Here is a 14,324-nt window from a genome sequence, read left to right on the forward strand (position 1 = left end):
TAACGTGTTAGCGCAGTCCAGCCACACACACGAGGTGATCCGTTAACGACATTAACGCTGACAGCACTAACAAATACTGATGCTGTCAAAGGGCTAAATAGGTCAAAAATAAATGTATATCTATAATCTTTTTAAAAATAAAATAAAATTTGTCCCCTTAGCACATAAACGAATAAGAAAACCAAGCAAGAGGATGATTGAATGGACTGAAGAGTACGACCAGATTTTCTCCGTGAGGAAGAAAACGAGAAAGCCTCTCCAGTTGATTGGAAAGGTAAAAATCACACAAAGTAAGCTCTTTTGTAAGTACACATTATTATATGAGCATAACAGTTTAGTATTAACCAGCCAGTGTAACTTTATACTGCTTCACACAACTCATGCAATCTGCTCTCTCAGGCCTCTCAACCCATTACCTCCATATCTGAACCCTCGGAGTGTGACAAGAGCATGCAAGTCCAGCCATCCTTGAACTTACTTCCCGAAATACAGACACCACCCCCTGAGGAAATCTGTGCAACGACGCCCTCTGACCTACAAATTCCCTGCACTGAAAACACACCTTCACAAGATGCACCTGTTCTTTCCATCGACACGTTAACCCCTCCTCCTGAAGCAGAACCTTCGCTACCAGAAAGCATCGTCAAAGACAATGGTAGGACTATGTTTGTGTGCTTTTCTTTCTGAGGACACAAGTTCAGGTCAAGTCTCTGTGTAGACTGTGGTTGAAATATTATACGGTTAACTTTAAGATTTTCCTGCATTGGCGCTAAGAAGCCTGAACCATGACCAGAAATATGCAGATGTGTTGTAGACAGCGTTGTGGCCATAGGCACGGGTATCGACGTGCTCCTCTGCCATTTCAGTACTCATACCTTTCACACAGGGTCAACTTATACATGAACTCTTTTAATAAGTGCTGCTGAAGGTTCTACAAGTTAAAAGGTTCTTTCACTTGATAAGGGCAAGGCTTTTAAACTTCTCATTAGTGGTCATGATTGCCTTCAAATGGTAGTTTCTATTTGCCAGCATAAAAATAAATGTTTGACATCAGACAGAAAAGTCCTAGGAACTCAGTGAAGCTGTAAGAAGGATAATTGTAGATTTATAGAAGCTGTGGAGATCTATTGGAGTCCTTTCAAAACAACTGCAGATTCCATCATCAGTTCAAACAATTGTACATAAGTACACCTTATTTGGTTAAGTCACCACTTTGGATCTTCTGCTAGACCTTGTCAAACTGTCAGCCTCAGATGAGAGGAAGTTGGTTAGGACGTTCAGGAACAACCTAGGAACCATCAAAGGCTCAAGGCTGCTGTGAACTGGCAACTGGTGGAACACCAGTGTCGCTGTTCACAGTGAAGCCAGTTTTACATCGACACGGAGTGAGAGGATGCCGATCAAGAAAGAAGACCGTGCTCCAAAATCAACGCCTTCAAGCTCAACTGAAATTTGCAGTTGCCCAGGTGAACAAGCCAAATGCTTTTTGGAGGACAGTTTAAAGGTCAAAGACAAAGATTGAGCTGTTTGGCCTCTAGACAAGAGGCATGTATGGAGGATTAAATGTGGAGCTGTCAAACCACATAAGAACACAGTACCAACTGGTGCATGCATGGTGGCGGTATCATTGTGCTCTGGGGCGATTTTGCTGCCTGTAGTACATTGCACAAAGTGGATGGAATAATGAAGGAGAAGGACTTCGTCTTCACCATCAACAGCTAGACGCTTGAACACACTTGGACACAGTTTGGTGTTCCAACAGGACAATAAACCCAAACACACATAAAAACTGGTTTTAAATGGATAAAGAAGGCTAACATTAGGCTTCTGGAATAGCCTTCTGAAAGTCCCGCCCTCAACCATGTTGAAAATTTGTGGACTTAAACAAATATTAGTGGAGACGTATTTATATATTTGACCCTGTGTGGATTAAAGAAAATTAAAAATAAATTCAAAGCCCAAAATTACCGCGACATTCATGCCGCTGATAAGCAGTAATAAACCACAACTGCACTTAAAGAAAGGCAAACAGAAATGATACAAGAACTTAGAGCTGGGCGATAGAACGATAACGATATGTATCGCGATATACCTTTTACTCGATAGAGAAATTAAGCTATCGCGATAGACCTCGCCACTCTTGTCCTCTTAAAATAAAAAAAATAAAAAATAAAAAAAAGGTCAGCCAATCCAAACTAAGTAGCGCAGAGCCGAACCAATCACAGCCGCAGCGTCACGTCGCGTGACTTGTTACGTACAGCACAAGTGACAAGCCACACGTGTGTTTGTTTGGGAAGCAGCCAGCGGGTAATGGAGGAAATGAGTGTGCCGACTAGAAAAATCAACCGAGCGTGACCGAAGAGAAAACAGATGATGGTTCCAATGCCGGAGAGATTGTCGAACGGAAGAGCCATAGAAGTTCCGTAGTGTGAAGGTATTTCGGCTATTTCAAGTCTGACAAAAAACAGAGTAGCGTGCACTGTAAATTGTGCCGAAAGCAAGTCTGGAAATACAATGAACTGGTGCATGCGTCACACTGTGCGCCACGTTATTGTTTCGGTGAAATGAATTTCTACAATACTGTTACTGTTAATTCTACTCTCTGCAGTGTTTAAATGCTTACATATACACACAGTTACTGTCCCTCCACACATACGACTCGGTTCTGCTTCTATGCCCCAGCTTTGTTTACTTTTTCCCACCGAGGCTTCTAGACTTCTGATTGGCCAACATTTCTGCACGGTTAGGAATCTAGCGCCACCTGCTGCTTTGGCATGTTCATAGCAGCGTTTTCCTTCATTTCTGCCTTTATGTGTGGACGGGATTATTTTTTAAAACGAAAACGGAAAATCTCCGTTTTCAAAAATACCCGTGTACGTGTGGACGTAGCCTCAGTCTCTGACTGGAAGCGCTAATTCGTCATTCGGCTTTTGTCAGACTAAAGTAACTGTTAAAACTGTTTGAAAAGCTAAGCTATACAACAAGGAGAGATTGAGAATTTCCTTTTAGTTCTCAGTTTATTTGATATTGACAAAAGTTAGTCAGTTTTGTCTGTTCTTCTGTAAAACAAACTAAGATTTATTTTTAGAATTAATATTTTGTTTCTAAGTGGAATTGACAATTTAGTAGTCTGTTTCGTTTGTTCTCTTTTGAAACTTAAACGCTTTAGCGGCTGCCTTTTGTGTAGTTTGCAATATTTGCCTTTATCTATCTGAAAAAGTCTCATGTTCCTTGAGTACATCTACCCTGTTGAACTTATTATGGGAAATAAATATTTAAATAAAAACAAGCTGCTGATTATTTCACATTTTACTTGTGAGCAACGGCACATTTAAATCTTACAAATATAGTTATTTGGCTTATATCGTGATAGATATCGTTATCGCCTGAAATGAAAAAAACATATCGTGATATGAAAAAATCTCATATCGCCCAGCTCTACAAGAACTGGAACATGACAGGAATTCCCAAGAATTTGTAAGAATGAAGTTTGTGTTTTGTTTTAACAGGTTACAGTTCAGCGTGCAGTAAGTTAAGTGCTTAAAGTAAATACTGTCAGTAACACTGTAAAATGAGACCAGCTTAAGATGACTGGTTAAACAGGAGCTTTAACCAAATGAAGAGTAAATATTGTATTAAGCTTTATTCTTGTGCCAGTGATCTCATTACTGTAAACTATCAGTTATTATTAATAAAGCACTAGTTATTCACATATTTACACATACACAAGTATTTTAAGCACTTCCTGTCGAGCACACATAGATACAGTCAGAAGAAATGTGGGTTCATGCAGACCAGGGGAATAAACCACTGATGACCTAACCTACCTCCTGAGCCACACATAGCTGCTGCAAATGGCTTTTTAATGTAGGAAAAACCTTGAGAGTATTCCACAGAGAACCAGTCACTTTCTGTTTTGTAGCAGGCTGATAATAGTCAGTTTTTATCATCACTTATGTTATTTGGTTTGTATCCACTGCTCCTACAAATGTGTGACGGAGCAGACAAAGTCTAATGCAGGCTGTCAGTGTTTCCACACATGGACTTAAAAATTTTCTAAAGCCACATAAAACTTTGATTTACGGGTGTGTTGAAAACTTGTGATGGTTAATGCTAATCTGGCTGTGACACTTGTTTTTCCAGGAAGCGCTCCTGTGCTGGAGAAGAAGCGCAAAAGAAAACCCACTCAGAAGATCCTGGAATACTGCCTGGAGGCCGAGGCATCAACAGGCCTCAAGAAGAAGGTACAGCATGTTTAATGAGTGTACATTTATTCGTTTGGTGTAATGTATTTGTATGTGCCAGCTTATAAGATAGAGCTGTACATTTTATTTAGCGCAAAAAAATCCATTTACCTTCATAAAAGCATTACATCAGATTAGATTTTACTGAGTTAGCAATTATAATTAGAAAGAAAATCTTAGTTTCCTCCTATAGTATCAGTAGTACAGTGCCATGAAAAAGTATTTGCACATTTGTCATACTTAAATGTTTCAGATCATCAAACAGATTTTAATATTAGACAAAGATTGACATCTGTCAGTCTGGAAAGGATTACAGAGATATTTCTGAGGCTTTGGGACTCTGGCAAACCACAGTGAGAGCCACAGATGAAGGAAACTTGGAACAGTAATGAACCTTCCCGGAGGTGGTCTACCAAGACACTAATGACTCCCCACGGATGTCACAAAAGAACCTGGAACATCATCTAAGGAACTGCGGGACTAACTTGGCTCAGTTAACCCTTTAAAGCCGGTCGGAGCGGGCACGCTCCGTTTTGCCTATTTTTAAATCCCTGTAGAACCGGAACTAGCGCAATAATTTTTTTTGCATATGAAACCGGAGGAGTTGTACTTACATCTTATGCCATCAGCTTGTCCTCGGTCACGGTTTCCTTCCACATATAGCTTTGCAAAAATTGCATAAAAAGCGCTTGCAGGAACAAAAACATAATATTCCAGAAACACGCTTTGCCGATCCGATCAGCTGTTCGTAACACTTCCCACATTGAAACAGACGTCAGCGCGAACGATCGCATGTACGCTATTTCCTGCCCGAAATCGGAAGTGACGTCATTTTCGTGGAAAATGTAGTTTTTTACTTGTAAGCCTTAAAAGCCTATACTGGTGTTTTTAGAAGTCATGTTTGACTTTATGCTTTTCTGAATAGTTTCTGGGATGCTTAGAACTCGAATTGCACTGCTGGAAATAGTTTATTTTGATACACATGCTGTTTTCTTTGCAAATTTGCATCATAGGATTGTTTTTTCGTTTTTCCTGCAGTATATAAAAATTGCTGTATCTCAAAAATAAAACTATGAAGACACTCAAAATAAATTTCCTGTTGTTGTAAACTATTTTTTGCAACTTTTTTGTATTTAAAATTTTGAGGGATAAACCTCTTAAATTTCTCCAAGTAGAAATATATGTAAAAAACAAAAAACAAAACGATTTTCAATTTTTTTGTAGTTTATTGCACTTTTTTGCAATTAATGTAGTTACTATGGACTTAATGCATACATATTATTAAAATATGGGCTATAACAGTTGTATTGATGTATAGCAACTTGAAATGCTCCCAAAAATGGCTCTACAACATGTTAAAATATAAAGTAAGCTCTGGCAGACTTGGTTCTATGGTAGGTCTTAAAGGGTTAAGGTCAAAGATCTTATGCAAATATAAGAAAGAGACTGGGTAAAAATGGCATCAATGGGAGAGTTCAAGAGACACAGAAAACCACTGCTGACTAAACGGAACATAAAAGCTTATGACTCATTAAAAGTACTCTTATTATACAGGAGGATGATCCAAAACATGGCAGCAAGAAATCCTCTGAATGGCCAAAAAAGAAATAAAATGAAGGTTTTGGAGTACCTGAGTGAGTTCAGACTTTTATCCGATTGAGATACTTTGGCCTGACCTTAAACAGACCATTCATGGAATTGGAATTAAAATTCTGCAAAGAAGAGTGGACCAAAACTCCACAGTGATCTGAAAGACTGATTGATAGTTATCACAAAGTACTTTACAAAGTAGTTCTTGCTGCCAAGAGTGGCACAACCACTTGTTACGGGTTATTACTTTTTCACACAGGACTTAGCAGGTTTGGATAACTTTTTCTCCTTAATAAAATAAATAATCATTTAAAAACTGTTACTCCATGACTCCAAGACAAAATTAGTGGTCAAAGCTCTCATTATGTTATCCACGGTCAGATTTAGTCACTCCTGCACCAGCAAGACATTGTTTTTATTGCAAGCTGTAAAGCAAATAAGTATAAGGAAAATTTTCAAAAATGCACCAGTGGGAATAGAAAGTTCCTTGGGTGATCTACTAACACTAACACTTTGTGTATGAACACTAATTCATACACAAAGATGCAGTCGGTTTATTGCGATAATTGTGAGCAGCATGGATTAGTGACTTAGAAACAAGCGCACCTGATGAGGGAGTGCAAGGGAGCGTTTAAAGCCCTAACAAAAATGAATCGTTGTAAGTTTGGATTTTACAGGTTTTTCTCTCTGAAAACAGTGTGGCAGTTACGATAAATGAGAGGAGGCTGAAGGAGAGAATGCTTTACTATAACCGTGAACTCATTTGTTAGAAATAGGTGGGAACTGTGTGAGGTCCTGAGGCCTGAATCTCAGTTTGGAGTATAGGATTTTTCTGCACACCATTCAGGTCAGCTGTAGCGCAGATTTCAGGTTTATAGGGTGGAATAGTTTCTCCTCTGGATCAATCCTGCCTCCACCTGAGCTGTGAGAGATATCTCTGATAATACAAAGTGGAGAGAGTTGTAAGCAGCATGTAAGAACTGATGATCTGATGGTCAGACAGAAGTCTTTACCTTCCTAAATTCAGTCTGATGCTTGGTCATAGTTGATGTTCAGTTATAGTCAAATAATAGAAACTTGCCACTGTGTTGAAAAAACCTTAGAAACACCAATGTGCATGTAGGCAAATGCATGACCGATGCACTGTGCTACTTAAATAAACAGCACTGCACCACGGGCATTAGAAACATTAGAATCCTTTTTCAGTCCAATAAAAACAACGTAGGCATGTTTGATTGGCCTCCGGTCACAAACATAAGCACCGGTTGAGTGTTTCCAGTCATTCCAGCATTTAAGAGATGATGGAGGGTTAATCCTCCCACACGTGTTTAGTTAAGATGTTTAGTTAAGCGCATCTAAACACGCATTATGTTAAGAGCTTCTTAAAGTCTGGGGCTTTCAAATAATGAAGTGTATTTCATTTTATGTAAGCTTTGCTTTGAGTTATAAATAACAAACATAAGTATAAATAATACAAGTAAAGGATTTATGCTGTGGAGATGAAGCTGAGACTATGAGATGATCAGATTATTTCAGATTATTGTGTAGTTAAAAAACAAACAAACAGATAAACAATTTTATAGAGCCAAAAGTGCCTTTAAAGATTAAAAGTGTTTGTTTTTAATTGAATTTATTTGTTTTTAAATATTTTATTTTAAACATCACTCACCTTACATTCAATCTCAGCTAAGAAAAGAAGTCAGTGACTTTCAAAAACAAAATAAAACTTTGACAGCGTGTAGTTCTTCCCTGATCCTCTGTGTATCACTCCTAAGAATGTCTTTAGAACTGATATCGTGTAGATGAGCACCCCCAGTTTCCCCAGCAAGAGATGCGTGGAGCCTCTACTTGAGGTTGAAGTTTCTCTCAGAGCTCCCTCGTGGTCTTGTTCACAAGTGAGACAAGACGGAGATGGAGATCAACAGATGGACTGGTGTATAAATCCAGTTTTCTGTGATGAAGCGAGAGCAGATTAAGATCACAAATACAAGTGTTGAAAAGGCTCTGAAGAGAGGCTGGGCTCACCTTTAGAGACAGGACTCAATCACTCAGGAGGGGCTCGGGGTACAGCTGTTGATTCCTCCACATCGAAATGAGCCAGTTGAGTTGGATCAGCCATGTGACTAGGATGCCTCCAGGACATCTCTTAGATTAAGTGTTTTGGGCTTGTCCTACATGCTGGAGGGATTATGTCTCTCCACTGGCTTGGAATCTTTGTGTCCCCCGAGAAGAGCTGGAGGAGGTGTGGGCATTTCATCTCAGACTGATGCCCTTTCCAACCTGGCTGGAATAAACGATGGATGGATGGGCATGGATGGAGGATTCTAGCCTTAAAATGCTTTTGAGAATTGCAGATAAGAGCTACAAACAAAGCAAAAAAAGAAACTTTTTTTTGTTTGATAGACTAAAACAATGTTGGTTTAACTGCAGTCATTTTTGAAAGTGTTCCTCTTTGTTCCAGGTCAAAACACTGAAGACTAATCCACCTCCAACTCCTCAATCTGGTCAGTGAGTTTTCGTAAAGCCTTCTAAATTACACTGTAGTGTGCGGTATCTCATCCAGGACTACTTTTATTTAACTTAACAGTAGGTAGCAGGCCTATATCTGTATTAGAGGCAGGCTTATAAAGACATGCTTGATCAGAGGATTTTTACTCATCTGCCACTTTTTCTTCTTCTCCTCCACTTGCCCAGTTTTCAACTCTTTGGGAATCACATTAATAGTGTAAAAATACAATTTTATGTCTGTGTTATCTTTGGTATTTTCCATAGTTTTTATTAAAGAAATGAGAACAAATAGTGTTTTTGTGACAGACCGCTAGTAACAAAGTGTCCAGAAATACAATTTAGAATTAGTGCTTTACTAAATTATCTGTTATATGTCGACACGACACACATCATCCGTTGAGTTTTGTATATTTATGCTTGACTGACTCATAGGTCAGTGTTAGTGATGGCTTAGAAAACAAAACAAACAAAACATGAGTGGAAAAGCAGCAGATTTAGAAAGGAGAAAATATAATAAGTAATTAAATGTTGTAAATGAAATAAAATAATCATTGTGTACATGTTAAATCTATAAAGTGTAATTACATTATTTGTTCAGTGGGTTTCAAACATTTTATGACACAGAAGAAGAAGAAGTTAACATAAAAAAAAAATCCAAGTCACCAGATTTTCTTTTTTCCTTGTAAATTAAATTTGGGAAAGCAGCCAACTAAAATACGCTCTGAGGAGTCCAGATGAATTTACAGCCAAGCGTATTTAATCTGCACAGTTAATGTAATTTAATATGATGCTAAGAGGAAGTCCTTGTTGTTATGAGTTGAAAATCTTGAAAAGCTAGTTTTTCTGTCTTACTGTTTCAAATATGGTTTTCTTCCACATAGACTGCTCAGCACCATCCCTAAAATCAAAGAGTAAGCCACTTCCAGCATCAGAGTCCACACCGGCAACGACCTCTGACCTCTGTACACCCACACCTTTGGTTCAGACCAGCACTCCTGCACCTTCTGCTCCAGAGCAGTCTTCGCCAGAACCCGGACAGGAGGAGACGGCACCAGCCGATGTCGACGATCCTCAACCGGACGACGGTAAAGCCGAGGACATCAAAAAGGACGGAGCAGAGTCAGAGGTTGGTCAGCTTTACTTTTTTACGTACAGCAATAATTAAAATTGTTGCTATGCAACAGCAAAGTCCTGCTTTGTCTCCTCAGGGTGAACCATCCAGCCTGGACAACAGTTTCTGCTCCATGAAGGACGACTTGTCACTGTGTGACGACTCACTTTTACCTACGAGGAAGATCATAGGGGACCGAGGAGGCCCGGCTTCCATGAAGGAGAACATATGTCAGGTGAGCTTTCAGCAGTTTAGTGACAAAAAGATCCCTAGAAATGTGTCCAGAAGCTCCATAAGAAAAGGTTTCATTTTAGCAGTGATAGATTAGAACGCTACTTGTGTCTTTACAAGAAGCTCTACAGCGACTTCTCTGCTGCTGTATTCAAACATTTTATCACAGCTTCCATTTCTGTTCAGTTCATTACTTTATGGTCAGATCTAAACAACAGTTAGCAGACATTAGATGTTTTCCTCTAAAAACTCTGAAGCCTTCATATCCACCTCGCAAACCATGCATACATGAGACGTAAAGTTCCCTCTCTCTGAGTCATTCTAGTTATGCTATGATCTCTGCTCAGGTGTGTGAGAAGACCGGGGAGCTGCTGCTCTGTGAGGGTCAGTGTTGTGGCGCTTTCCACCTGCCCTGCATATCTCTGGCCGAAGCACCGAAGGGGAAGTTTGTCTGTCCAGAGTGCAAATCAGGTAAAAACTAAACAGCTGTTCCCTGATGTCAGTAGAGCCTATAATTTAATTCTTGATGTGTGAATTTTCCAAATGTAAAAATCACTACAAAAGGTCAGACTGTAAGGTCTAAAGATGTTCTAGCATAAGAAATATCCAAGCGTTTGGATTTTTCTTCACTCCCCATGTTGCCTTAATCCACAACGGGTCACCGCAGTGGGTGGACTTTTATTTTTTATTTTTTGTGTCTGCTCCCAGGATCAAACTGGGAATCTATGTAAACCACTACACATAGACCACTACGCAAATTTATTTATTGTTATTATTTATTTATTATTTTTAGTTTTCAAAATTTTTCTTTATTTTTGGTTTCAATTTTATTTCTGTTTGTAAGACTTTTTAGTCTGTTTTAGCAATCATTAAATAATTTTTTTTTAAATAATTTTAAAAAAAATGCCTGTCATGTTTGCCATTTTATTTATTTTTGTTCATACAATGGAAAAACATGTTTAGTATTGAAATCATGTCTAGCATGGGAAGTTTTAAACAAATAGTTCACGATTAAAAACAGATTTAAAAAGAATTGTTAAAATAATCATAGTTTTATTAGGAATTATAGTTTTATTTATATATATTTTCCCAGTCATTTGTGTTCATTGCATTCTGGAAGCGATTAGAGGGAGAATTGAGGCCACTTATTATCTGCTGTTTTCATTTTGTTAAATTAATATGAAGATATATTTTTTTAGGTGATCATTTAAACCTGTGACTTTTCCTGTGTCCAGGACTCCACACCTGCTTTGTGTGTAAAAAGCGCGGTGAGGATGTGCGGCGCTGCATGATCCCTGTGTGCGGGAAGTTTTATCATGGCGAGTGCATCGCCAACTACACCCCGACCGTACCCGTGAACAGAGGTTTCCGCTGCTCCATCCACGTTTGCCTCACCTGCTTCATCGCTAATCCCAACAGCTCCAACATCTCTAAAGGTAATCAGAGGACGCTCAGACCGCACCTTCGCTGTAATCACCCGTCTTGCGCCGTGGCATTTACTCTCCTCTTTACGTCTACAGGTCGGCTGGTACGTTGCGTGCGCTGCCCGGTTGCCTATCACGCTACAGATCTTTGTATGGCAGCGGGCAGTGTTGTACTCTCCAACAACAGCATTGTCTGTCCTAACCATTTCACCCCCCGCCGCGGCGTCAAGAATCACGAACACGTGAACGTCAGCTGGTGCTTCGTCTGCACTGAAGGTACAGATGCGAAAGGAAACTCCAGACCAGACTAAACTGGTTTTGTTGCTGAGCTGTTTTCTTCACCTCAGATTTATATTTTATTTCACCTTACGGTTACGAATTACAGTCAGGTGGAAAATAAAGTACCGGTAAGGTTTTATGTCAGGATATTAATAAATCATCTGGTTCTCACAAAGTATTTTACGATCACCAACACGTGGCATATGTCACTGTCATTATTTATTTAACAAAAACTGAACCAAAATCCAGAATTACTGTATGAAAAACTTAAGAATACCTTTTATTGTTTCCACAAGAACTAAGATTTTTGTTTAATTCATCATCATCGTTGTTTCAAAGGCTAGAGCTGAAGACCAAATTTCTGCTCTAAGGTAAACTTTCAAACTGGTCCAAAAACATGCAAAATCCACTGGAGATGCAGCCTCAACAGGCAGAAAAGCGTTTAGTGAAATACAGTTTTAATACATTTAAAAACATGGACAAAATTGAAGTAAAATTGACATAAAGCACCCAGAAAGGGTTAGGCCATAGACTCATTTGGACATAATCAAAGACCCAAGGCTCTTGGGAGCTCCCACTTTTTTAGGAATGGAAGTTTCCAGTTTTCGTCTGCTCTGGCAGGTGTTCTGGAAAATTTGGTATTTTCCAGTGTCTCATTGTTTACTATACCCAATGGGATAGTGCCACAGAGTCCAACGGACTCCCACAAAATCACCACAGAGTCCCGCAGACTCTGTGGCAGCCAAGCCAAGTAATGATCTTAGAGAAGCAGTTGTTACTGCCTATCTGTCTGGGAAGGGTTACAAGTAGATTTCCAAACAATTTAAAGACCATCATTCTACCGTGAGAACGATCATTCACAAGTAGAAACTGAACACAGCTGCCAAACTTCCCAGAAGTGGACATTCCAGCAAATTTACCCCAACGTTGTTTAGCAAAACTGCAAAAAGCCCAAGAGCTGCATGTCAGACTCTCAAGGCCTCACCTGAAGTTCTTGATGGTACAATTTGAAAAAAAGAATGAACAAGTATGGCTTGTTTTGAGAGGTTTGTAGGAGAAAGAACATGGCACTACAGCTCAGTTTTCGCACAAGTCGGATCTGAACAAACCACAAGACTACTGGAATAAAGACCTTTGGATAGATGAGACCAAAGGGGAGATGTTTGACTGTAATGCGAAAAACGAAACAAGCCAATCAGCTGGAACATCTTATACCAGCTGCTGATGGTGGAAGTGTGATGATTTGGGCTTGTTTTACAGCAACAGGACCTTAAAGTCATTGAGCCAACCATAAACTCCTCTGTATACATACAGAGTACATATAGGACTAAATGTGAGACCAGCCGTCTGACAAGCTTTAGCTGTCAGACGGCTGGCTTCATGATTCATTGATGAGAGGTTAATGCAATGCTGTCCCTCCTCCTGTGCTCCAGGGGGCAGCCTACTCTGCTGTGAGTCCTGTCCTGCTGCATTTCATCGGGAGTGTCTGAACATCGAGATGCCCAAAGGCAGCTGGTACTGCAACGACTGCAAGGCCGGGAAGAAGCCTCGCTATAAAGACATTGTATGGGTCAAAGTTGGGCGCTACAGGTCAGCTATGACCCACAGAGTCTTTTAAATCTGAAAAGTCAGACGCACGTCATCAAATCCTTTATTCTCCCATTTTCTGCTCCATAAGGTGGTGGCCGGCAGAGGTCAGCCATCCCAAAACAATCCCAGAAAACATCCAGAGAATGAGGCACGATGTCGGCGAGTTCCCCGTTCATTTCTTCGGCTCCAACGACTACCTGTGGACCTACCAGGCCAGAGTCTTCCCTTACATGGACGTGGACGCCAACAGCAAGGAAAAGATGGGTAAAGGGGTTGATGCGACCTACAAAAAAGGTAGGCAAAAGTAAAATTTGTCCTTTGATCGGTTTGATATCATGGTTTGTGTTTGCGATCGCTGACTTTTGACATCCTTCCTCAGCTTTGGAGGAGGCGGCTGTGCGGTTCCGTGAGCTGCAGGCAGAGAAGGAGCTTCGGCAGCTTCAAGAGGACAGGAAGAACGACAGGAAGCCTCCTCCATACAAACACATTAAGGTAATGGAGGTGCCTTTACTTTGAAATCAAGCTGCTTAAATCACAAAGAAACTGTAAAAAGCTTTCTTCATAAGTTGACTTAAAAAATGAGGTTTGATTGTAATGCTGATACACACCTTTCTGACTCATTCAGGTTAATCGACCAATAGGAAAGGTTCAGATCTTCACTGCCGACCTCTCAGAGATCCCCCGCTGTAACTGCAAGAAGACAGATGATAGTCCATGTGGGATGGACTCCGAGTGTATCAACCGCATGCTGCTCTACGAATGCCATCCACAGGTACCGAAACACCTTCATCACGCTCATGCACAGCTACAGATGGATTCACTGACTGATCCAAATCATTGAATTCAGGTGTTCCAGTCACTTCGATGGCCACAGGTGTATTAAATCATACAGACTGCTTCTACAAGTATTTTAATCCAGTTAGTTTGGTTTCATTTTTTTCTAGAATTTTATTGTACAAGGTGCATGATCTAAGTGTTTTTAGTTATTTAGTGAAATTTTCTACTTTCAGGATGTTAAGAAATGCGTTTAAAAATCTACTATGCTGCCACCAATAGCTGTGCTTGACCAATTGGAGTTTAGTGGGGCTAAGACGTAATAGTTGTATTGCTCCAGATCTTCTAAAGTTGAATCGGGAACTTTAGCGGCTGCCTGCCCTGGACTTTGCAGCCAGGTGTCGAGTATCTGACCGAGGCCGCTTCTTTACTTGCAGGTTTGCCCGGCGGCCGAGCGGTGCCTCAACCAGGCGTTCACCAAGCGTCAGTACAGCCAAGTAGAGATCTTTAGGACGCTGTCTCGAGGCTGGGGGCTCCGCTGTGTCCATGACATTAAGAAGGTAACCGCAGTGC

General features: G+C 40.2%; 1 protein-coding gene across 4 annotated transcripts in view; it reads left to right on the forward strand.

Moving 5' to 3' along the window:
- nsd1b (nuclear receptor binding SET domain protein 1b) overlaps positions 1-14,324 on the forward strand; it is a 45,470-nt gene that overhangs the window by 15,519 nt on the left and 15,627 nt on the right. For all 4 annotated transcript variants that reach the window (XR_015131306.1, XM_086309331.1, XM_086309332.1 and 1 more), the window contains 14 exons: positions 162-274; positions 400-655; positions 4,144-4,244; positions 8,296-8,338; positions 9,224-9,468; positions 9,551-9,688; positions 10,032-10,155; positions 10,920-11,120; positions 11,205-11,384; positions 12,821-12,977; positions 13,066-13,271; positions 13,357-13,469; positions 13,603-13,749; positions 14,189-14,311. Coding sequence is in view for 3 of the 4 variants with exons in the window: in XM_086309331.1 (XP_086165457.1) it covers positions 162-274; positions 400-655; positions 4,144-4,244; positions 8,296-8,338; positions 9,224-9,468; positions 9,551-9,688; positions 10,032-10,155; positions 10,920-11,120; positions 11,205-11,384; positions 12,821-12,977; positions 13,066-13,271; positions 13,357-13,469; positions 13,603-13,749; positions 14,189-14,311 (2,147 nt within the window). In the remaining variant the exon portion in view is untranslated. The remainder of the gene's footprint in view (positions 1-161; positions 275-399; positions 656-4,143; positions 4,245-8,295; positions 8,339-9,223; positions 9,469-9,550; positions 9,689-10,031; positions 10,156-10,919; positions 11,121-11,204; positions 11,385-12,820; positions 12,978-13,065; positions 13,272-13,356; positions 13,470-13,602; positions 13,750-14,188; positions 14,312-14,324) is intronic.

Source organism: Aulonocara sp. 'chitande type north' Nkhata Bay, linkage group LG10 (assembly GCF_057382095.1).
Source record: "Aulonocara sp. 'chitande type north' Nkhata Bay isolate Kocher_YH1m ecotype deep benthic linkage group LG10, A_spYH_male_GT1.1, whole genome shotgun sequence".
Taxonomy (NCBI): domain Eukaryota; kingdom Metazoa; phylum Chordata; class Actinopteri; order Cichliformes; family Cichlidae; genus Aulonocara; species Aulonocara sp. 'chitande type north' Nkhata Bay.